At 40.7% G+C, this 24,055-nt stretch overlaps 2 protein-coding genes across 11 annotated transcripts in view; one reads left to right on the top strand and one right to left on the bottom strand.

The window, feature by feature from the left end:
- The window catches only part of PIWIL1 (piwi like RNA-mediated gene silencing 1), a 56,551-nt gene extending 36,694 nt beyond the window's left edge, over positions 1 to 19,857 (top strand). For 6 of the 10 annotated variants that reach the window (XM_039505882.1, XM_039505885.1, XM_039505886.1 and 3 more), the window contains 5 exons: positions 3 to 156; positions 1,145 to 1,270; positions 9,780 to 9,927; positions 12,081 to 12,239; positions 19,422 to 19,857. In XM_039505882.1, coding sequence (XP_039361816.1) covers positions 3 to 156; positions 1,145 to 1,270; positions 9,780 to 9,927; positions 12,081 to 12,197 — 545 coding nt within the window. In that variant the 3' untranslated portion in view covers positions 12,198 to 12,239; positions 19,422 to 19,857. Of the gene's footprint in view, positions 1 to 2; positions 157 to 1,144; positions 1,271 to 1,471; positions 1,565 to 9,779; positions 9,928 to 12,080; positions 12,240 to 13,481; positions 16,126 to 17,482; positions 17,635 to 19,421 lie in introns of those variants that run through there. The other 4 variants (XR_005589748.1, XM_039505879.1, XM_039505883.1 and 1 more) reach the window with 4 other exon arrangements.
- Positions 16,211 to 24,055, bottom strand: part of LOC120386491 (RIMS-binding protein 2-like) — a 390,924-nt gene continuing 383,079 nt past the window's right edge. The window contains exons 35-38 of the mRNA XM_039505876.1: positions 23,523 to 23,626; positions 21,035 to 21,106; positions 19,401 to 19,535; positions 16,211 to 16,968 (exon numbers count right to left, since the gene is read on the bottom strand). Of these exons, the coding sequence (XP_039361810.1) occupies positions 16,780 to 16,968; positions 19,401 to 19,535; positions 21,035 to 21,106; positions 23,523 to 23,626 (500 nt within the window). The 3' untranslated portion in view covers positions 16,211 to 16,779. The remainder of the gene's footprint in view (positions 16,969 to 19,400; positions 19,536 to 21,034; positions 21,107 to 23,522; positions 23,627 to 24,055) is intronic.

The following is a 24,055-nucleotide window of genomic DNA, read 5'->3' on the forward strand; positions in this document are numbered from 1 at the left end:
AGCTGCTTTAAGATCCTGGTTCAGCTGCAATAATCATATGCCGTCTCGCATTATCGTGTATCGTGATGGTGTAGGAGATGGTCAGCTAAAAACCTTGGTTAACTATGAAGTACCCCAGTTTTTGGATTGCTTGAAATCTGTTGGTAAAGATTACAAGTAAGTCTCTTATGATACATGCAGTGATGCAATGAAAGGCTGTAGTGATATAAAACGTGCACGGTCATGCTTCAGAAAAGCAATAAGATTGATAAAAGATTGCATACCTCTTCTTTACACTAGTGTGCACTTGCATCAGATCATCTAGTAAGTGCCACAAACCGCTTCTTTCCTACTCATTGAGTTTTTATTATATTGGGTATTCTTTTACAAAGAGCATACCTAATGTTGATGTGATGTAACTGGATAATTCTGTAAGGATATCATTACTCCTTTTGATGCTTGTGATGTTATGTCCTCGATGTACATATAAATTATGATTTTTCCCTTTGAACTATCTGGTCACACCTCATCATGACCACATGTGAATTCTGGGTTAATCATCCTTTATTTGCATTCTCATGGTCCTCCATCTTCAGTAGTTTGGGAATAGCCTTAAATTAGCTCTAAAATCTGTCAATGCTGGTACAACCGAGTATTGAAACTGTCACTGGAACAAAACAGTATGCTAAACAAAAAGAGACCAGTTATTGCTAGTGGTGATGGAAATACTTAATTGTTTTCTCTATTTAGCATCTGGCAATATTTTTTCTGCATATATTTTTAATGTATATGCTAATAGATGTGTGCCATGTTGAGTACACCTAAAATAAAGGAGAGGAAGAGAAGAAACCTTGTATAGTATAAGTATTGTTGTAGGGAAAACTTCTGCTCTTATGGTCTCAGGTGTTTGCAACTATGCAAGTGCAAAAGTTAATTAGGTACCATGGTAATGAATTATGCTGAAATACCTGAATAGATGCAATATATTAAATGGAGGCATAAAGTACTAAAACCAACATATTATAGTTTATTTAGAAGTCTGGTTTCTAATTAATCAGTAAAGATGTAGTTTCAAAAATTTATTTTAAAGAACTTTAATGGGAAATTTCTCTAAATTGAAGTTTAAAAAAATTGCTCTTATGTTGCTCATGTAATCTTTTTCTAGCCCAAGACTTACAGTAATAGTGGTGAAGAAACGAGTGAATACTAGGTTCTTTGCACAGGCTGGTGGAAGACTTCAGAATCCACCCCCTGGTACAGTTATTGATGTAGAGGTTACCCGACCAGAATGGTAAGTAATGCTTTTAGGAAGATAATCACTCTTTGATGGCAGGAATCAGTTGTTCGGCTTGCATCCTGCTACCAAAAATGGAATCTGATGCTCACTCAAAAGAAACGAGTAGGCCAAATTGGATGTAATGTTAAAATGACCGTAAAAATGGCATTGCTAGCTGGCAAATTTATGTAAATAATCTCTTTCATACTTTCTCAGTCTGCAAGTTCTTGCTGCCCACCACTGAAAACCCAACCTGGAATATGAAAGTCAGTGTACTTCCTATCTCTTGCCTTTTCTCCCAGTAATAACCAAATTCTGAATGTAGAATATTCGTGTTGGTGTATGAGCCATAAAATAATCCTGCTCGCTCTCCCAATATCTCAATTAATTCTTTACTGTTAGCAGTGATGAATTTTAAGTAAAACACTCTGAGTACATACAGTGAGCAAATCTGAGTAATAACTAGAGATATAACATTTCTGAAAACTTAGAAGGCAAGGAAAAAGAGGTTTTTTTCCTGTTCTTGGGGGGGGGGGGGACACAAATTAAGGGAAAAATAAAAATATTTGTGATAGTTACTTATCAGAACTAAACTGTCATTCTTTAAGAATGAGAAATATATTATGTACAGTTTAGCTAGCACATAGCAGTACCTTCTATGTATATTTATAAAAGCATAAATTTTCACATGCTGCAGAAATTGGAGTATTCTGAAGCAGACAAGAAGCTAAGAGGAGTCAGAGGTTGTGTTGTACAAAGGCCTTGCCACTACGTTGTAGGAGCAGTATGTGTGACCAATTCCCAGATTACACTCTTGGACAAAATACCTCAATAGGTTCTGTTTTCTATAACATTTGAAAGTACTTTTCCATCGTCTAGTTCGAAGTGTCCCGCTTGTTTAATAACCCAGTCAAATATTATAACAGTGCTAGCATCACTAACATTACTACCTTTGAATCTTGGGGTACGTCTACACTACGGGACTATTCCGAATTTGCATAAACCGGTTTTGTAAAACAGATTTTATAAAATCGAGTGCGCGCGGCCACACTAAACACATTAATTCGGTGGTGTGCGTCCACGGTCCGAGGCTAGCGTCGGATTCTGGAGCGTTGCACTGTGGGTAGCTATTCCCTAGCTATCCCATAGTTCCCGCAGCCTCCCCCGCCCCTTGGAACTTCCGGGTTGAGATCCCAGTGCCTGATGGGGCAAAAATCATTGTCGCGGGTGGTTCTGGGTAAATGTCGTTAGTCACTCCTTCCTCTGGGAAAGCAACGGCAGACAAGCATTTCGCGCCTTTTTCCCCTGGATTGCCCTGGCAGATGCCATAGCATGGCAATCATGGAGCTTGTTTTGCCTTTTGTGACTCTCACCGTATGTGTACTAGATGCCGCTCACAGAGGCGATTCAGCAGCGCTACACAGAAGCATGCTTTTGCTTTTGCATGACAGCAGAGATGGTTACCAGTCATACTGCACCATCCAAACCCTTCCATAAATTGGAACTGGTGAGGATGATTATGGCTACCAGTCCTTTTGTACCATTTGCTGCTGTCATAAGTGCCCCTGGCTGCTCTTAGCCAGGGCGCAAAAACAAAATTGGGAATGACTCCCTGAGTCAATCCCTCCTTTTTGGTATCTAAAAATAGAATCAGTCCTGCCTAGAATATAGGCAAGTGTACTAGAGAACCACTGTATCATAGAACCAGAGAGCACAGCTTCTCTGTGTCAGATCCTGCAGAAACTATGATCTGTATGCTATTCACAGGGGGTGCTCCTGTAACAACCCCACCTGTTGATTCCGTTCTTCCCCCAGCCTTTCTGGGCTACCGTAGCATTGTCCCCCCACTTGTGTGATGAAGTAATAAAGAATGCAGGAATAAAAAGACATGGTGACTTGTTAGTGAGAAATGAGTGGAAGGCAGCCTCCAGCTGCTATGATAGTCCAGACAGGACATTAAGCAGTGTGTAGGAGAGAAGCCCAGCATCCCTCTGCTAGTCCAGGGGCAACTGAATCTGTTCTTTACACATGAAGGGTGGGGGCTGATGGAGCTCAGCCCCCTGTTGCTATGATGACGATGGTTACCAGCCATACTGCACCATCCACCATCCACCAGAAAAAATTAGGGCCAGGCGCCCACGGATGCTAATCAGCATGGTTACTGCCCCATGTGCCAATAGGCTGATGACGAGGACGGTTACCAGTCCTTTTGTACCATCAGCCACCCATGGCAGGGGAGGGGAGTGAGGATGTTGGTGTTTACGGCTGCAGCATCGTGTCTATCTGCAGCATTCAGTAAAGATAGGGTGACATGTAAAAGAGTCAGAGGATTGTTTTCCCTTTCGCTTCTGGGGGTGGGGGGGGTGAGTAGATTGCCAAGCTATGCCCTGACCCACCGCGGACACTGTGTTTGACCCTAGAAGCATTTGGAGCTCAGCCAAGAATGCAAATACTTTTCGGAGGCTGCAGGAACTGTGGGATAGCTTCAGTCCTCCAGTCCATGAGCGTCCATTTGAGTCTTTGGCTTTCCGTTACGCTTGTCACGCTGCAGTGCGCTGAGTCCCTGCTATGGCGTCTGTCTGGAGATTTTTAAAAAAGGATTCTGAATTTCATCTTCTGTAACGGAGCGCTGATAGAACGGATTTGCCTGCCCTTACAGCGATCACATCCGCATGGTCCGTGCTGGAGCTCTTTCTTTATTTTGATTTCGGACTGCATCGCCACCCGTGCTGATCGGAGCTCCACGCTGGGCAAACAGGAAATATTCAAAAGTTCGCGGGGCTTTTCCTGTCTACCTGACCACTGCATCAGAGTTCAGATTGCGGTCCAGAGCGGTCACTGCTGCACTGTGGGATAGCTCCCGGAGGCCAATACCGTCGATCAGCGTCCACACTAACCCTAATCCGATATGTTAATACCGATACTAGCGTTACTCCTCTCGTTAGGGAGGAGTACAGAAACCGGTTTAAAGAGCCATTAAAATCGATATATGGTGCCTCCTAGTGTGGACGGTTGTGGCGTTAAATCGGTTTTATGCTCCTAAAACCGGTTTAAACGCCTAGTGTAGACCAGGCTTTGGATCTAAGAGGTTTGCAGCAAAATTCTTTCCATCTACCAATTAAGTCCTTCACTTGTACTTCTTCCTGACTTGTGAGTGGAGAGACACTTAAAATCAACTGTTTTTGAGCAACTGTCTTGGCTGTAAGTTGAGGAATGTCTGACAAAAGTGCTTAGTCTGATTCAGATACTGTGATTGCAGAAACGATTGGCTGTAGAGTCTTCAGAGTTCTGCAGGTGAACCCAGAAATTATCCTCATGTACAGTGTAGTGTACATTTTAACTACTTCAAGATCGTCGGTTATCACTGTTCCTTGAAGAGCTCTTCTTTGTTTTAATAAACTTTCAGATGACATCTCTATAGTTCCCCATCTTATTTTGCTAGAAATTTTATCATTTTATTCTTACCGTGCTTTCCTTGCTTCAGCAAAGACTGCAGCTACAATATGCATTGTTTTCATGTACTTTAGAACTTCCTTTTGCTGTTTTCTGGATCTTTTTGAGTGTTCCACTTCATGAAACCATTAAGAAGCAGATTTACGCCACAAGAAATACCACCTACTCCAGTAATATATGGATATTTGTTATGATGTCCCATGCTGCTTTCATATTGTTGGCATTGTCAGTCAGTCAGAGCAAATACTTTTCCACTTCCAATTTTCTCTAGTACCGCACATATTTCACTACTAACATACTCTGCAGCATGTCTGTTTTCATGCCTGCTTCCCCTTCCCCCCTGTAGTGAGGCGGCCTGGCTCCCGGCCGCACCTGAGAGGGCCGAGCCAGAACAGCCGCTGCCGCAGTGGGCGGAGCCACTGCCGCCTGTCCCCGCCCCCCGGAAGTCAAGGGGCGGGACAGGAAGTATAAAGGCCCGGCCCCAGCGCTCAGTTGCTGCCCGGCGGCCAGAGAGGACAGATGCTACTGACCGAGCTCCTGCTGGACCGAGCCTTCCCCGAGCCCGGTACCCTGAGGAGGACTGGCCGAGCCTTCCCCGAGCCTGGTACCCTGAGGAGGACTGGCCGAGCCTTCCCCGAGCCCGGTACCCTGAGGAGCTGCCCAAGCATCCCCCTTACCCGAGTCCTGAGGAGCAGCCCGACCTAGCCAGCCCTCAGCACGCCGAGGAGCCCATGGTGTGGGACCCCGCTGCGGACCCCAGAGATGAGCAGGTACCCATGGAGGGGGAGATGGGAAGTAGCCCGGGGGTAGCTGACCCCAGTCTGGCTACCGCAGATTTCGAGCCGATGTCGGTGTGTTGCGGTCAGGACCCCACCGACACAGCAGCAGACTAACTGCCGCTGTTAGGGCCCCGGGCTGGGACACAGTGGAGTGGGTGGGCCTGTGTCCCCCCCCCGCCACCCCACTCACGGGTGGCAGTCTCCCCCTCACCCCAGCGATCAGGCATAGAAGTCTGGACTCACCTGTTGGGCGTTTGCTCAGCTTTAGGGGGAGGGATAGCTCAGTGGTTTGAGCATTGGCCTGCTAAACCCAGGGTTGTGAGTTCAATCCTTGAGGAGGCCACTTACAGGTCTGGGGGAAAATTGGTCCTGCTAGTGAAGGCAGGGGGCTGGACTCGATGACCTTTCAAGGTCCCTTCCAGTTCTAGGAGATTGGTATGTCTCCAGTTATTACCTTTTTTATTACCTTTTATTACCTCCTGCCTAAGGACCTGAGCCCCTGGACTACTGTTTGTGTTGCTCACCCCGGCCTGAGGGCCTGAGCCCTTAGACTACTGTTCGCTGCCCCGCCCTGACCAAGGGCTTAGACCTTTGGAGACTGAACTGCTGGTTTAGGTCGTGTTGTGAGGCGGCCTAGCTCCTGGCCGCACCTGAGGGGGCCGAGCCCCAACACCGGACGTCTACACCCCCCAAAAAACAAACACACACACACAATCTGGTTGACGTGTTATCACAAAGTTTGATTCCTTCTCCCACTTAATTTGTCTGCCAGGCGAAGTGTTCTATTGATATTTTGTTCTTATACAATTTGTATTACAGTCATATTCTGACTGTAGAAGAGGCTTGCTCAAAGAACATCTGCTGGTTAACAGTTATGATTTCTTTAGTAGTTTAAATGCTGCCTGCCAATAACTCTTTTCAGTTACTGATAATGGCATACCAAAAGCACATATCGCTCTTGCCAGAGCTTGGTCAAATTTTTATTATCAGGTTTCATCTTGTCTATAAATGAAGTCATTATTGGGAGTCTTTTGGATATAGTTGGTTGAGATGAGATGTTTTCCTGATGATTGATTGAAGAGTTGAACTTGTACAACACTTCCAGATGGTGATGTTGCAGAAGCAGGAGGACTTTTGGATTGAGAACATTTTGTTGCAAGTACAACCACTGTCAGTATCACCTCCCGCATGCTCTTCTTCATGATGGTCATTTCCACTCATGATGAATTTTTTAATGTCTGCAGGACATTTCATACATGGAAAGATGTTTTTGGTCATCCTGGTAATATTTGGGAATGCATAGTTTCATTGGCAGTGCTTACAAAATACAGATTCTTTTTTGTTTGAATAACTTGGTGCGGAAACGATTCCTGCCATATGTGAGAAGACAGTCACACTATTTTTGCTGAGGGAGGAGAAAAAAATAAGAGCTCCTCCATACCGGTTGCAGTTGTTTCCTGCTGTGGGTCTAGGGGGACTCAGAGGAGGATCTACCCCTGCCCTCAAGATTCTCCTCCAGTGCCCTGCAGGTGCACACCTCTTGCTATCTGCCCCATGACTACGGTTGCCAGCGAGGCAGCAGACTGTTTATTTCCCTGCAGGACTGATGTCTCTGGCATGAGTGGGCTGCTCATCAGGGCAAGTCAGGAGCAGCTTTAGGGCAGCAGCTGCTTCCATTTCCAGAACAGAGGTCATCAGAGGTTGGCAGGAAGCAATCCACAAGAAAGAGCCCTGTACTCTCCTGTTATCTAGTAAAAATGGCAGTACACTCTACTGACTGGGGGCTGTAATATGCCCCAGGGCTTACATCAGTGCAGAAACAATAAAATTATGGAGTTGGTGCAGTCACCAAAGCATTCACATAGCAGTAGCGTACCTACTGGGACCCAGGAATATAACAGTGGACGCTCTCTCACATTCTCACAGGATCATGAATGGGAAGTGGCCCCAAGAGTGCCCCACAACATCTTCTGTTGTTGGGGGGACCCCAGCCATAGATCTGTTTGCTACTGACGGCAAGAAGAAATGTATCTGGTACTGCTTCAGAGCCAGACTGGGAAGACAATCATTAGGGGAACACTTTGCTCTTTCAATGGACTAAAGAGCTACTATATGCCTTCTTTCCGTTTCCATTCATGGCAAATGTCCCTCTCAAAATAGAGGGAGCAAAAGTCATACGTAGAGTTCTCCCATGGCTGAGATAAATATGGTACCTATACCTGACACAGCACGGTGCTCATCAATTACTCTTCAGTCCCTTCCTCATCTCCTCAAGATACCTGGCAGATCAATCATCCTAACTTACAGGTTCTCCGACCCAAGGCTTGTCTCCTTGATGGTTCTAACGCACAGAGAATTCCTACTCTGAGGAGGTGAAAGAAGTATTGTATAGTAGAAAACCAACAACGCGTCACACTTGCGTGGAAGAGACTCCACATCTGGTGTACTGCGAAACGAACAACCCCGATATCTTCCCTTCCATTAATACTAAATTACATCTGACACCTCAAAAAGATGGGACTATTTCTTAGCTTGTTAAAGGTGCACTTTGTGGCCCTAACTGTCTTCCACCATCAGATAGATGGATATTCAGTGTTTGCACACCCATCAGTGAAGAGGTTCCTCAAAGATATGAGTAACCTTTACCAACAAATCAGATATTCCTCACCAACATGGGACCTTAATTTAGTCCTCAGTAGCCTAATCTTTTGAATCCATGGCCGCATGCTCCCTTGTGCATGTGTTCATGAAGGCAGCTTTCCTAGTAGCCATCATCTCTAATGGCACACCCTCCCTTCACTATTTTCTTTAAGGACAAAGTCACACCTGAGACGACACCCAAGATTCCTCCCCGAAGTAGCCTCATCTTTCCATATGAACCAATGAATTCATCTTCCAACCTTCATCCCAAAGTCTCTGTGTCGTGGTGGTGAGGCAATACTGCATATGCTGGATGTCAGGAGAGCCTTGGCATTCTACTTGGACAGGACAAAGGAATTTAGGAAATCACCTAAGCTGTTCTTCTCAATTGCAGACCGAGTCAATGACTGCAATATCATCTCAAAGTCTCTTAAACTGGGTTTCGAACTGCATTAACCAGTGCTATCGTGCCTATAATCTGCAACCTCCATCTGGTACACACTCCATACATGCTTGCTGACAGCAGAGAAATGGTGAGGCTCAGGAATTTTGGATTCATTCCAGGCACTGGAGAAGTGGTCTAGCAGTCTTACTCCTTGTGCTTGGTCCTGTCCCTTACAAGCTTGACTCCTGGTCTGTTCCTCTCAGACCTGTCTCTCCTCACCCCCTGCTTCTTGTCCCAGTCTCCTTGCATGGCCAGTCTTAGTCTCCCCCCTAGATTCCCAGTCTCCCTTCCTGGTCTCCAAGCCTATCTCTGTACCCAGCCAGTCCCGGATCCCACTCCAGCCCCTTGCTTGAGCGGTCTCTCTTACCCGAACCTGTACTCCTCATGGTTTTCCTCCAGTTCCCCTCTCTCCGTGCTCCCTAGGCTCCTTGTCTCATTCTACTCCCTTCACCAGTCCATCTGTTACCTGTCTGCGTTTGAACTGGGTAACTTCCTCCTCAATGTTGCCAGAGGCAAGACGGGTCTCCCTGCTCTAAGTTCTGGTGTCTGGACTCAGACCTTGTATAGGCTGCAGCCACTAAGAGTAGCACTTGTCAGGAAAATCCTGCTTAGCCCTAGGCTTGAATATGCCCAGTGTGGACAGAATCTCTTCTGAGGTTTTAGCTGTCTCTATTCAGCTCCAGTTTTTCAGACTAAGGTTATCCAATTTTGAGCGGATTCTCACATAAATGGTTTTTGCCATCCCCTGATACAAAGGCCACCGCCTACCAGATTTCAAGTCCCAGCTCCAGAGCCTGGAGTTACTATAGCATTTGGAAGAAAAGATCTCAAGAATTTAATATAGTCAAAACAACATATTTTTCCCTAACCTCATTATTGGAAGCAGCTGAACCATTTTGGCTGAAATTTGTAAAATTTCACCTTGAACAGTTGAAGTTTGACGAAGTTATAAGTAACCGAAAAGGGGGTCTTTTACCTGAGGGTATCAGGCAACCTTAATAGACTGCAGAGCCTATAATGTTGTATATAAAACTTGCTTGTTTTTCTTACTTTCCTGTTGTTCTTACCATGCTGTAGTTCTACAAAGGCAAATAGTCTTTTTAAAAAATGTCTGGTAAATTGATTTAAAGGCAAACTTTATATTTTGTGTGAAAGGCTTGGATTTGAGTACAACTTCTGGTTCGTATTTTTTTTTCTTCAATTATAGGTATGATTTTTTTATTGTGAGTCAGGCTGTGAGAAGTGGTAGTGTTTCACCAACCCACTACAATGTAATCTATGACAACAGTGCATTGAAACCAGATCATATGCAACGTTTAACTTACAAGCTCTGCCACATGTACTATAACTGGCCAGTAAGTATCTGCTTCTGCAATGCATAAGTGCAAAACAAAAAAAAAATGATGCTTTTTTCCTATTCTGGAGTGGTATTCTGAGTATATCATGTAAATAGGCCTTATTTTGGGGTTAAGGCTGCAAATATTTGGGAGAGGGGAAACTATGAATAAAAAACTGCATACCGAATATGGGTCAATTTTTGCTTGCAGATCAATGACCTGGGTATTATTTGGCCTTAAGCGTAAAGAGCTCATGCGCCCATAAAGATTTAAAGTGATTTAAGCTGCCTTGCTCAGCTGCTGCCTCTAGCCTAAACATTCTAGTCCTTACAAGTCTGTACATGATCCCATAGTCTCTCATTGGAAAAATATTTAACTCTGTGCTCCAGAGAACTTAAATACTACTGGATTATTCTTACTAATCTATAGAATTTCAGACTTTTTGAGGGTGCAGCAGGGGTGCTGGGAAGGGACAGTAGTGCAATCTCGTTTCCTCGGATTGCCTTAGGACCTCTTTCCCCATATTTGGCTGGCTGGTTGGTCTTGGTGTGGGATAAGGACTCTGGCTCACTTCTGAGAACTTAGTACTCACTGGATCTTGCTTGACATGTTCAGATACCAGTGCAGGACTTACAAAATCAGACCTTTGCCTCCAGCAGTGTGCACCTGTTTCCTTTTTCTTTGTGTGAATTTTGAAATACAGTGGGAAACTAAGTGAAAGAAAAACCTAATTCATTTAAGGTTGTACAGTTAAAACCAAGCTTGGGAACTGCAGAAATTAAGAGTCATATGATAGTGCAAACTCAGCCATAGTAGAGTAGTTTTCTTTTGTTAACTTGCACTTTACATGTATCTGTTTATAATCTGAAAAGTGACTTGGGGTTCTGCTCTCTGGTTTCAGAGACCTGATGGGGTTTTGCTTTCCATCTTTAAACTCCCAAGCTTTTTTCAAATCCTTCATTTTAGACATATTGCCCCTAAGCAGGACCTACATTCTCTGTTCCATAGTCTGAACTCTTAATGAAAAGATGAAAATAGCATTTAGTTCCCATACCCCCAGCTTTTTGTTAGCTAGGTAAATCTCCAAAACAGCTCCTGAGTCGGACCCTGATAGAGGAAGGATGTTCATTTCCAATACACTAAGGGTTTTTGGCTACCAAACTTTTTTTTCTTTTGGCTGAAGCTCTGCATAGGGTGACCAGATGTTCCAGTTTTATAGGGATAGTCCTGATTTTTTGGGTCTTTTTCTTAAATTGGCTCCTATTACACCCCCCCCCCACCTCCTGTCCGGATTTTTCACACTTGCTGTTTGGTCACCCTAGCTGTGCACTACACTAACTTGAGAACAGATGGGCAAGACTCATCTCTGCCAGTGAAGTTCCACTTTACACCATAGTATTTCCACAACCTGGGCTGAGAAGGCAGAGGCCTTCACAGTAGAAATGTGTAAGGCAACTTCCATGAACCTTGCATCACTATTCAGTTATCTGCTACCAGGTTGATATGGGTAGTACAGAAAAACTTAGCTCTTAAAGCTTCTTATTCAGTAAAATTGCCATCTCTTATGGGTCTGCTCACTGCCTTTGTTCTCTGGAAACTTGTATAGGATGAGCAATGGAACAGAAAGGGGAAATTACATTCTGATAATTCAGCTTGTTGAAGTTTGTCCCCCTCTTGCATCCTTCCCTTGTCTTGTATTATGAGAAGAAGTTTGTTTTAAAGCAAACAAGGGCTGGCCGATGGGGTCTTAAGCAGGGTGGGAGGAGGGACTCAACCAACTGAATCTGCTGATTAATTTTTTTCCCAACTGTAACGGCACCTTTCAGTGCATTATGTAATTTAAAATATACAGAATGTACAAGAATGTACTAATGTGTATGTATGCAATTTCTGACTTTGACTTGAACGGTATAACCTCAGTATTGAATTAATGTGACTTGCATTTATGAAATGCATGGCAGGCAATCTGAAACAAGCACTTCTGTGTGGATCTTTTTACATATGCAAAAGTATATAACTATATGTGTACACAATTTTATTTGTATTATACAATATATTTGACAATAAGGGAAAAACAAATGTCATGAATACAAACTTTGAATTTCAGATTTTTGTTAACACATTCAGTAAAAGCTAAATACTATTTGTTAAATGGCTTTCTTCTTCTGTAGGGTGTTATCAGAGTGCCTGCACCTTGCCAATATGCCCATAAACTGGCTTTTCTTGTGGGTCAGAGCATTCACAGAGAACCGAATCTGTCACTCTCAGACCGTTTATACTACCTTTGAGCTACAGAAGTGGATACAGTGAAGTTCTTGGGACTTCTTGTGGTACTGTTTTTTCTTTCTTTCTTACTGAAGTTGTAGTTCTCTACAAAACTTTTTTTGATGCAAGAATAGTAAATGTGCATGAGGAAAATGCATAACTTTGCACAAAGATCATGTCGTTTTTTTCTACAATGAAAATAACATAGCATAAAAAGGCAATTCTGAGTAAGTTCAGCTACCTTTTAAACTGACAAAGCAAAGTTAATATTTTTCTACAGCCTACTTGCTGACTTAATAGCATTTTCCATGTGTGTGGCTCTTTTTTTTTTTTTTTTTTAAAGGGGAACTACAGACATCACAGTTTCTCTTATGGGAATCTGTGCTTATATGTACTTCATGATTGAATACACTAAACATAAGTCACGCTAAGCTAAAGCAGACTTCTTTGGTTCCTGTACTAATTGTTGACTTCTTAAAGCTAGATATGGCTATCAACTATATTGAAAAAGGGCAACCTGTTGACCCTTGAATTTTGCATGCCAGCTGTCTCCTAAAAAAGTATAGGCATTGTGCACAGTGTTCTTAGTTATCAAGGCTCTTTTTTGTGATGTTTCTTCCAGACACTGTAAGCATGATGAAATGTCGCTGTACTTGTCATTCCGATTTTCCTCTTGCATACACCAATAAAGTTAAAAAATTAACTGCCCTATACTAGTTTCTTGCCAGTCTTTGCAGCTGGAAAACACAGGCTTAACCAGTTACACCTAATCTTCAAACAGAGGTGCTCCAATGGACAGTGAAAATAAAGTAATGTTATTGATTAGTTAGACAATAGATGTTAGAAACAAAAAATACATATTTGAAATGGACTGGATGACCGGCAGGAGCAAGACTTGTTCCCACTTGTTGGCCCAGGCTACTTTGAAGTCTCATTGATGGGGCTTCGGGAACTGGTGGAACAGATAGTCAATGTTTTCCATCTGCATAGAGACAAAATATGCATGAAGATGTAGACGGGGCCCTCAAATGTTCCATACTATTTAGCCCAATTATCCAGTTCTTAATTTCTTCTCACTACTTCCGGTTACTCCTTTATGTAGTAACTTCTGCAGCAGCTTCACTTCTTCGTGCTCATTGACTAGCACTCTGGGTTGCTGTGCTAATACAATATGGACATATGAAAACTATAAGACATCTCAAGTATTTCCATAACTAGCTTAAAATTTAAACTAAGTTGTATACATTCTGACATGTGAAGTACGGTAGCTTAGAACCACAAGAATCCTACTTTTATTATTTTTTCAGGTTCTTCCTGTGTACTTACATAAAGTATCACCAAGCAAAATCATAGTAGCTTACTTATGTTGATGTCTTTTGCATTATAAGATCATTGTAGTAATTAGAACCAACTTAAATTGTGAAAGTTCTTCCTTTCTCTTGATGATAAATTTAAATAAAGTTTTGTTTAAAATATTGCATGTTTGCTCATATTACTTTTATATATAAATATAGTTTAAATCGTACAAGAAGCCAACCTTTTAGATGCCCTCCTGGGTGAAGGCTCCGTAGCATCTTCTAACATTTAGTACAGCATCTATCTGTGCATATCCCCTTGTTTAAAGCACAGATTTGTTGCTTAAAATCTGGTGGGTTTGGAAAATGGCCTAAATTAAAATGACACCTTACGCATAATCTACTGTATTCAGTCATATCTGCTTATTTTAGTAATAAAACAAGTTTTTACTGCAAGCCTTTCAGTGCCTATATAGATAAGTAAATTGATGTATCCTAGTCCTTATTTGCGTATTAATCCAAGTTGAATTTGCAGGTCTGGGATGGGAGTGAGGAAGAGTGTTGGAAAAAATATTTAGACTGAGCAAATGCAGTTTGGTATATTGAGTATACATGATCTGGATATTATTTGAATACCCACAATGCCAATTTTTAGAGTTGCTTTTGGAGTAGAATTTTGCTTGAGATCAGAATTTCATTGTGTATATTGCAACCAGTACTGGTGTAATGCAAAATTGCACTTTATCTGTATGCACCATTTGGAATTAGAATGCTGTATTATCAAACTTCATTCTTCCAGTAACTGTTAAGGTTGAGTAGATATAATAATTTAAGAGTAAAGCCATTATAGACATTTTGTAATGTTTGAGTTTTGAGATAAGTTACAACATCCCCATAATGGCTTTTACTTGTAACTCTAAGTTTATTATATTTTTGGTCTGAAAACATCCTGGCTGCTTTATTAAAAATTTAATGCATGGACACTAACATTATCTTTGAAACAACTTAATCTTTATGCTACTAGAAATAGACCAAAACGCAAATCAAAGTTAAATCTTTAACTTCTGGGGCTAGATTCAACAGTTCATTCTGTTCTTTCCCCATCCTAACAAACAAGATTACATCCAGCAAGCAGAAGTGGTCAGGGAAATGGAGTAAAGAGCACTCCTTTTGTGGGCAACACGTAGCTAATAATGGGTAGAAAAGAATGATATGTTCAGGAGGTGTGGTGAAATACAGAAAAGGGTGATGTTCCTAGTTATACCCATTAAATATTTTTTGGGGGAGGTAGGCATTTGTCTCTCCATAAACCTATAAATATCTATAGGTAATTCTCCTGTACATTTTGCAATGGAAGTTGTTCTGAAATTGGAAGTTGTTCTGATGATTGTGTTACAAATTGTAGATGGTCTCAGGTTGAGTGTCAGTAGAATTACCCATCCTTTGAACCAAATCACAGACACTGTTAAAGATTAACATTTTAGTTTAGAGCTATATTGTCACTGCAAGAAATCTGTCAACTAACTGATTTTCTTTTCAATCAATTCAGTTTTGGACAGTGAGCTAGGAATTACTTAAATAGCTTGGTTTTATCATGTATTTAGCACAGGGCAAAAAGCTGCTACATGGAGTTTCCCTGTGCTTCATCTCGTCTCAGCACAATTAATTATCTCCTGCTGGTTCCCCGCTTCTCGGTGGTGGTCACTATAGGTTCCTTTATGGAGCTTGAGGATCTTCTCTTCCAGATATCTGGAAGCAGCTAGTTAAAGAAGTTCTTTACCTGAAAATTATTTTCTGCATCTGCATTGCTGTACACTTGTCTGAATACCTTAACCATGTTGCGATACATACAGCCTGCCATCAGCTAGTGTACCCTTTGATGCCATGCTTCGCTTTTTTTTAAAAGTAGGGGAAGGCTAGCACAGTGACTATTTGAAGTAACAAATATACAGAACAAACAGCATTCTACAAAATATCAAATTTATTTATATAAAATATTTTACACATGAATAACTGTACACATGCACACACCCACACAATACTTTACCACAAATTTAGGCCAATAGTTTTCTTTAATTTCATAAATCTAGCACACAGTAGTATCTTACAGTAATTTACATTATAATTCTTCGAAGACACAATGGGGAAAGCTTTGATCATTCATTTATAAACCTTCCATAAATTACAAAAGAAAGGCAATTTGAAAAGTATGTATAAACAGTAAAAACAATTTACAAATGGACAAGAATTACAAAATAGTAACTGCCAATGTCTGCCAGCAAGATTGTTTTAATCAAGAAGCCAATATTAGAATTAGTGTTTTGAAAGATTTGTACTATAGTGGTAGAGCCTTTTAACTAGCTACAGCTTGTGTGTATAACATACACCTCTTTCATTGCTGCACCTAGTACACGCATTTTTATCTTGATTCTGACATCAATAACATGAAAAATGATTTTTAACTTAAAACTGCACTTCCACAAGAGAGAACACTTGGGGAGCAAAGGTTATTGTGTTCTGGCTGTTTAGAATACTGAAAGTTTCACACGAGTGTCAGGAGCTATAAAACAAGATTTTGAATTATTAACACTGTGTGCATTCTCTGGATAGTTTAGGCGCTACCTTACGTTAGTATACTGAATGTTTGCTAAAGGAACTCATACAAATGTTTAAAAATGCATCCTGCACAACATTTTCAGCCTCCCAAAAATTACATCAGACATTAAATGGAGTCAGTAACACATTACTTGATCTTAAACTACCATGTCTGTGAGGTTGAAAAGACATTTGAATACACAGTACATACAAAGTATACGCTGTATATTTAGACAGTACGAATCATTGTGTATTAATAAGGCAAAACATCAAGGCTGAGTAAACTAGGAGTTTCAAGACCATTTTTGTTTAAGATAAATGTTAGGCTAGTTTGGGGTGAGCATTTTTGAAGAGGGCTCAAATAAGATTTTACTGCTTCCCCCAACGTTAATGGAGAATAAAGGCAGAGATTTATCCAATAGAGTTAGAGGTGTGGAGGTGCCTTGAAACAAAAAGATGATATCCTTCTAGTCTTAATTACCCAAAATCGTTTTTGAAGAAAAACAGATATTGACAACATTGCTCTTTAGTAGCAACAAATCCACTTCTTTTTTTCTTGCTGTCACATGATTCTCTGATGATTAGAAAGGGTTAAAAATGCAAAGGGTCTGTAAAGATGTACTTTATAGTCATGAAAGCCCTAGTTTGAAGTGTTTTGTTTTTAAAAAAAAAAACATAGCTTGGAAGCTTTACAAGTTGTCCAGAAGTAAATGAATCATTTCACTGCACCCAGCTTTTTCAGCAGTTTCTTGCCTTTGGAAAGCAGCCCCTTTTTCTTTTTCGAGGACATTTCCCTGCCTCTCCCGGGACTACCAGAACCCATAGATGACGTAGGTGACCCAGAATGGAGATGGACTGTGGGAGATGGTGCTCTCCTTGATGTACCTGTATTCTCAGGAGGAACCTATTAGGTATATTATTATAGTTTATTGAATGTTTGAAAGCACTCATCATCAAGAAAGTTGGTAACAATTTTTGTCCCATTACCCACTTAAAAAAAAAAGGACTGGCTCAATTCTTTCAATAGTTTTAAGTATGCCATAGGGAAATACAGACAATACATAAATACAGCTTCCCACAACTAACATTGTGAGCAAAGGTATAGACAGCAAAAAAAATACACACTTCAGTGGATCTTCAAGTTGGTTACATTTTTGAACAGAGCTGGAGACTCTTATTTTGCCATCGTTTTGGCTAAAAACACAAATTTTGTCCTTCAGCACTCTTAAGAGTACATGAATGAAGAGGGTCATTTATAGCTAGGGAATTATATTTATAAAATTAAACAGCAAAGTGGATTATATACTATAGATCCATCTATATACACCAAACAGTTTCCAGAAGGAATTACTGTATGTGCAAACAGTCTATGATCACTTAAAATTTTGATGTCCTTTGAACGTGTTTTCTTAAAACAGGTTAGCATACTGTATATACGTATTTAAGAAGATGGCACACTGGTTGAAAGAAAGAAAGAAAGAAAAAAAAAAGCTAAAATGAACCTTAATTGCAATCAAAGAAAGCTTAAAGACCCTGATTGCTTGGTGTGTGCTGCAGCTATGATTGCCAGGTGAAGATAAACCCTTGTTGTACAATACTTAGAACATGACAGCATTCGTAAATATTTTAAACAAAGCTATTTTAATCATCAAAAAGCACTTGAATGAAACTACTATAACTATTTATATTCCTCCTATTGCAACTACTGTGCCCTGCTGACAAAAATGTGGTACGGTATGTTGTAAGATGATACTATGTAGTATAAACCATGCCTCAGGGATCCCTATTATCTTTAATTCCAGTTAAGACAACGTTAATACATTAGCAGTTTGCTGTCTTATCGTGCAACAGTTTATTAAGCAAAGGGACTTCAAGCCTACTTTGATTTTAAATCAAGGTCTAATTCTAATGAAAAACAACTTGGTAAAGCACCCCCACCGTACACCTGAAGATACCATATATTTAGTCTAATGCATTCATTGGATGAGCTGCATGTTTCATATTGACACATTTTTATTGCATTGGTAAACCAAACCACTGCTAAAGTGTTTCATAAGCATTTGCACTGATACGGACAGTCCTAGTAAATTGTGGCATATGTGTGTGTGTACGATTTCTGAATTACTGAATGGCTATAGTCATAGTAAACTGTGGTACAGTTGATTGTGGGAAACAGATTTTAAGGCAGACAGTTTAAGCAGATATTTGCGATTGCATTTCAGAACTATATACCTCTGTAAACTTCTGTACTTATCTGCTTACAGCTCACTTGCTTATTATTTAAGGGTTGGTGTTGTGCTTTTTTCCTGTATTTAGGAACTTGATGAGTTTGTGTATCTCAGGTTGGCTAACAATGCAATATGCAGCTTTTGTCTGTAGCACAATTAGACATTGAACACTTCTTTTGATGTAAACAGAAACATTTAGCTCATGGAGAAATATGTTCCAAATGCCGACCTTCATAAAGTTGACCCTAATTAGATAGGGGGGGGGGAAATCCTTAATAGCCATGTCAAAGGATTTCTTTGTCTCATGCAAACACTGACTTACAAGTACATACAGTAAATGTCTGTATCCTGTTACTTTGGGGGCCATTGATTTTGGAGACATATTTCTTTTTTTCACAGTTAAGTTTCAAGACTGTTGCATTAGATATTGTCAAGTGGCTTTAACTGATATCTTTATTGGTATCTTCAGTTGCTCACTTACGTGAAGGCTACATTGCCTTATTAAGGTGTGAAATGAACACTCTTCTTCTGTTTCCAAGCAGATGAGCAAAAAAATAAAAATATATATAAAATATATAATATATAAAAATATTGCAGTGATGAAACAAAACAAAAATGAAATACTCTGTACATGAATAATCTTTCAAAAAGTGGAAGGTTTGGGCAGTTAACTATTGTTAACCCTTTTAAGATTTTAGTCCTACTAACATTATTGTTAATCGGCTATCTTTACATTTTATATTTCAAGGAGTAGTTGTCCCACTCCTTCCCCATCCCCAGCTACTTTTCCTGTTTTAATCTAGGTAATGTGTATGTGTATAGTTTAAGTTTGAGGAAGTAAGAACTTTCACTAGAAAAGGCTGATGAAGTTACAATTTTATTTCATTCACCAGAATCTCTTAATTTAAAATTTAGGTTCATAATTATAAATGCTCATGATACACTAGTGTGAAAGATCAGTGCAATCTTTCCATATTTAAGAAGACTCTTAAAAATACCTAAAATGGGTAAGTGGATTTTAAAATGTCATAAATAATATTCAAATTAAATGAGATGGTATAATATGGAAAAATTGAAAAAAATATTATTTTTTAGTGTAGTTGCTTACCCTTTTTGCTTTTGTACGCAGTGGTGTGTCTTGAACATATCGTGATGGTACATCAGAAAGATAGACTTCTACATCATCAGGCACTTCTTCAAGAAAGTTTGAAGGAACCATCCCCTTCTGTCCATTAAGCTCACCCTGCAATATGATAAACAATTGGTCTTGCAGTTATTTACAAATATGAATGACTGTAAACATGTAACACTCCTATGAGATAGAGAACTACTCGTCCGTATTTCATGGACGGAGAAACCAAGGAGCAAAGAGCCAAGTGACTTGCCCAAGATCACACAGAAAATCTGACAGAGGTGGGCACAGAATCTAGATGTCCTGGCTCCGATCGAGGTGCAAATTACCTATCTTGCAGAAAAGAGGCTTAAAAAAAAGATAGGCACAAAGTGTTCTGTAATTGCAGGTGAAGTTTGTGTCCAGTATATTAAAGGAATGTGTTTAGATTACCTATGGTTAAGTTATGCATCCACTTCTTTGACAATATTAAAGTCACTGTGGCGTTTAATCTCGGGGCAGAGAAGGCTATGCCATGTATTGAGTAGCTAAGATCTTTTAATATCTCCTTTTGCATTTATTTTTTTGACTTTGCAAAGGGATGTGTAAAATTACTCACTGGCTAATCAGAATTTACCTAAACCTGTTTACACTAGGATCTGAATGTCCCTTAGCATTTTATAGCTCCTGACAAGAGCTAAGCACTTACTGGTATTAATGTGCTAACTTGGCATGGGATGAAATTTATACTGGGGGTGGAGAGACAGTGCAAGACCCTCTATACCATTTCTGCCCTAGATAGCAGATGCACAATAGAAAATGGGTGAAGCAACCCTCTTAGGAGTGTTTGCACATTTCCTGTCCCTCCTATGCAATATAGGATAGAGATAGATGGAGAAAAGGTGCTGTGTTCTTGTGGACATGGATCCAGGAGATGCAATCCCCTTTGCAGCTGCTGGGGAGGGGCTGTGGCTTTAATTTCAGCAGACACCTGTTATTCCAGCTGCTAACCATGGGTCAGAGGGGTGGATTTCACCACCCCATTTGCTCTGCACTTTTCCCCCATAGAGCCCTAGTGCACAGGCTTTATGTAGATGGAGTGGATTTCACCCCATGCAAGTAACCTTTGTTTACTAACAATCTCTGTGTACTTCTAATCTCTGTCCCTTTACTGACTGGAGCCCTCAGCAAAAGGGTGGCTAGAAATATTTGATTCAAACAGTGTTATGTCAGCTGCAGTAGTTACAATTTGATTAGCTATTTGGGCATATATTCACATTGCTGTTCTTCTTGCTTGCAGTTCAGAATACATTTATTGCAGCTAAAGTCACTAGGCAGATGTTCTTGTAACTTGTAGAAATGTTTGAAAACAGCTACAAATCTGAGATGCAGGAACAGCACTATTTACAGTGTCACTTTGTACCTAAGAATTAAGGAATAGCAGCACTAAGTGGCATGTTTAATAAATTTGCTGATATAATAAATATTCAAGATGAAATTATAACCTGAATGAAATCTTTCCAGATCATATTTTAATAGCACATTCTACCAACAATGTCTCCAATTACTGTTTGAGACACTTGGATGCGCTGCTTGATGTAGTTTAAAAGACCAAATTAAAAAAAACTTACATAGTAAAACCCATCTTCATCTATTTCACCAAAGACAGTGATAATGTCGCCTGTACAAAAGGTAAGCTCAGCCTGTGGAAAGAGGAAGGTGACCGATCATGTTGTGTTACTGTGCAAATATTAAACATTTGCTACACTGATGGCACATCAGGTTCATAATTTTTTCCAACCACGTTAGTAGACAATTGAATGAATCTGCATTTTGAATTAGAGAGCAAAATATTCTTCAGAACAAACCAGAAAGCTTTTTTTATTACCATACCCTAGGCATTTTCTTGACAAACAGTGAACTTTAAATCCCTGGGCTCAGCTCATCCTAATCTGTGTGGGAAGAAAGGGATTTATGGGAGGAAATCACAGCAAGCATCCCCTTGTGGAGTTGGTGGTGGTGGTGGGGAATATGACCTACAATCTGCTCCAGAATGCTGGTAACATAGCACTATTGGAACTGTGCTACTAAGGACTCTTCCTCGCTGCAGCAGCCCCATATGCTCTGGGAGGTCACTCTTCTAGGGGATCTCTGGGGGGTTGGATGGAAGACACTGCATGACCTTTTTGCCCCTGCACAGACCTGGGCACAAGCAGCAACCTTTTTGGAGAGGCGGAAGGAGGAGATGGGGGACAGCGCTCTTAAAGTGGAGGGCGAGCTGACTGCAGAACTGTGGGGACAGTCTGAGCCCTGTTTATTTTAAAGGCTTTACAGTTTTGTCCACTTTACTATAACAGAGACAATGCTACAGGGTTTATTTGCAAACTAAATCTGATTAAAGGAGGTAATATGAATTAGTAGGCTACCAAGCACTTCCAAAGTCCAGTACGTAGAAAACAGTTCCATAGACAGGTGATGGTGTGTTTTAAATAACAAATATGGGGAGATTGCAAGTGTGGTAGGTGTATTTTGCTTTGCCACATAGTTTCATGAGTTTGGCCTGCTCTCAAAAGCATGCTTCAAATTGTGTTTGCTGGAGGAGCTCTAAGATGACATTGAAGGTATCATATGCAGGGGAGAGAAAGAGCCTGGTGGGCTGGGCCTGGTGCAAGACCCGAGGCCTGAACCATAGTCAGCAAAGTCAGGCCATATATTGAAGCAGATGCTTAAAGTTCACAGGAAGTTGGCATGGGCATGGCTAAAATACAGGCACTACTAAGAAGTAACAGATACAGGTGTGTGTGACTACACTCCAAAAGATTAGCCCCAACTAAAAGGGTTTGACAGAAGTGATGAAATAGGGATGTTTTGCCCAAGGCACCTGGAGCAAGATACAAGGTGAGGTAACAAGCAGATGTCATGAAACACATAAGTGGTATGTAAGTTCTTTTTGTCAGTCTATAAATGTTGGGGTGTTTTGCCTTAACCCTTTGTCCAGCCAAGGGGGGCAGTGGGACGAGTCCATTGGGACGGGCATACATATTAGTGTATCTGTGACAATGGACAATAAAGCCGAGTGCCTTTACCACCTAGCTGTGTCTGTGGTCTTTCTGGGTAGTAATACTGGGCCAACTATCTGCACAGAGCTGGTACAGCATATGGAGAGAAGACATAGACACACCAACTGACATCATCATAAACTGGCTGCATTGCCTGCTTTGTTGCTGATGGGAAACGTATGAGGTTAGAGCAGAAGTTCTCAACCCACAGCCAGCAGGCTGCTTGTGGCCCAATCAGCACAAAGCTGCAGCCCATGTGACAACCTCAGGGTCATACAGGTAGTATATATATTATGTGGATGTGGCCCACATAACACACACAGCTGCATGTGGCGCACAAGTAAATAGGTTGAGAACCACGATGAAGATTTGAGAAAGTCCATAATTGCTTAAGATACCATTAAAAAGGCATGATATAGACAGATTACATAGAGAGTTAGACATCATACATTTCCATGAAGCCCAGTGGGTCACTAAGGTAGAAAATTTGATATTTTATGAATGCAGGTGTTTTGCATCTCTGTTTCAAAATCAATTCTTGTGCTTCAGGCTACCTGCTTGTTGGTGTGAGTTGCGACACTTCTGACAATCATACTCTCTTAAGGAAGGATGCTAGGTGCGTTGGGGATTAAATATTCTTTCCCTCTTTGCTTTGGAAAAGGCTTATTCCATTAACATTGGGAGGAATAAACACTCCAGGGGGAGAGGGACAGCTCAGTGCTTTGCACACTGGCCTGCTAAACCCAGAGTTATAAGGTCAATCCTTAATGAGACCATTTAGGGAACTGGGGTTTAAAAAAAAATAAAGTAGAGATTTGTCTTTGTTGGACTAAATGATCTCACAAGGTCCCTTCCAACCCTGAGATTCTATGATAATTTACCATAGTTTCAGGTAGGCCTGTGATATATTACAATTATGATTTTATTGTATCCACAAGGCTATGTAATGTGTTCAGCACAGCTGAGCTGCCTACTGAAAGATGTTCATGAACATGTGTTTAAACCAACCCCACGACTTCAATGGATAGCTATAAAAAATTGTTTTTGGTTAAATCAATACCTCCACATCAACGTTAGGCGAACTTTCTCTTGGATCATAATCGTATAGTGCCACCATCCTCCGTGTTGACACAGACTGCTGTCTGCCACTCCTTCTGTTCCTTTCTGTTCCAGTCATAAGGAGGGAAAGGGGAGGAAAGCTATCAAAGTTATTTTGAAGAACACAAACAGCATGGTGCAATTTTTTTCCTCTTGTTATTTTCTCAACAGTGTAGTAATCAACTCAAGACTATTTCTCTAGCAAGCTGGACAGGTGACCAAGGAGAGATACCAAATCTATTAACATAGTCATGGATTCCTGATGCAAGCTGGACATCGAGTCCGAAACAACTCTAATTTTTAACAGCTGGGTTGATCCTACTGTTTCTAAATCATCTCAGCAAAGCTACTATTTGTTATGCCTTTTTTAAAAATCTTTTTGGTTAGAAGAATCATCAGGTGCTACTCCCCAGGTTTTTGGATAGTAGCTGTTCAGGATTCTATCCTGTTTCACTTCAAGCAGACTGTCACTTTTACTCACTGGTCTTTTTTTCC

This window comes from Mauremys reevesii, linkage group 18 (genome assembly GCF_016161935.1).
Source record: "Mauremys reevesii isolate NIE-2019 linkage group 18, ASM1616193v1, whole genome shotgun sequence".
Lineage (NCBI taxonomy): Eukaryota > Metazoa > Chordata > Testudines > Geoemydidae > Mauremys > Mauremys reevesii.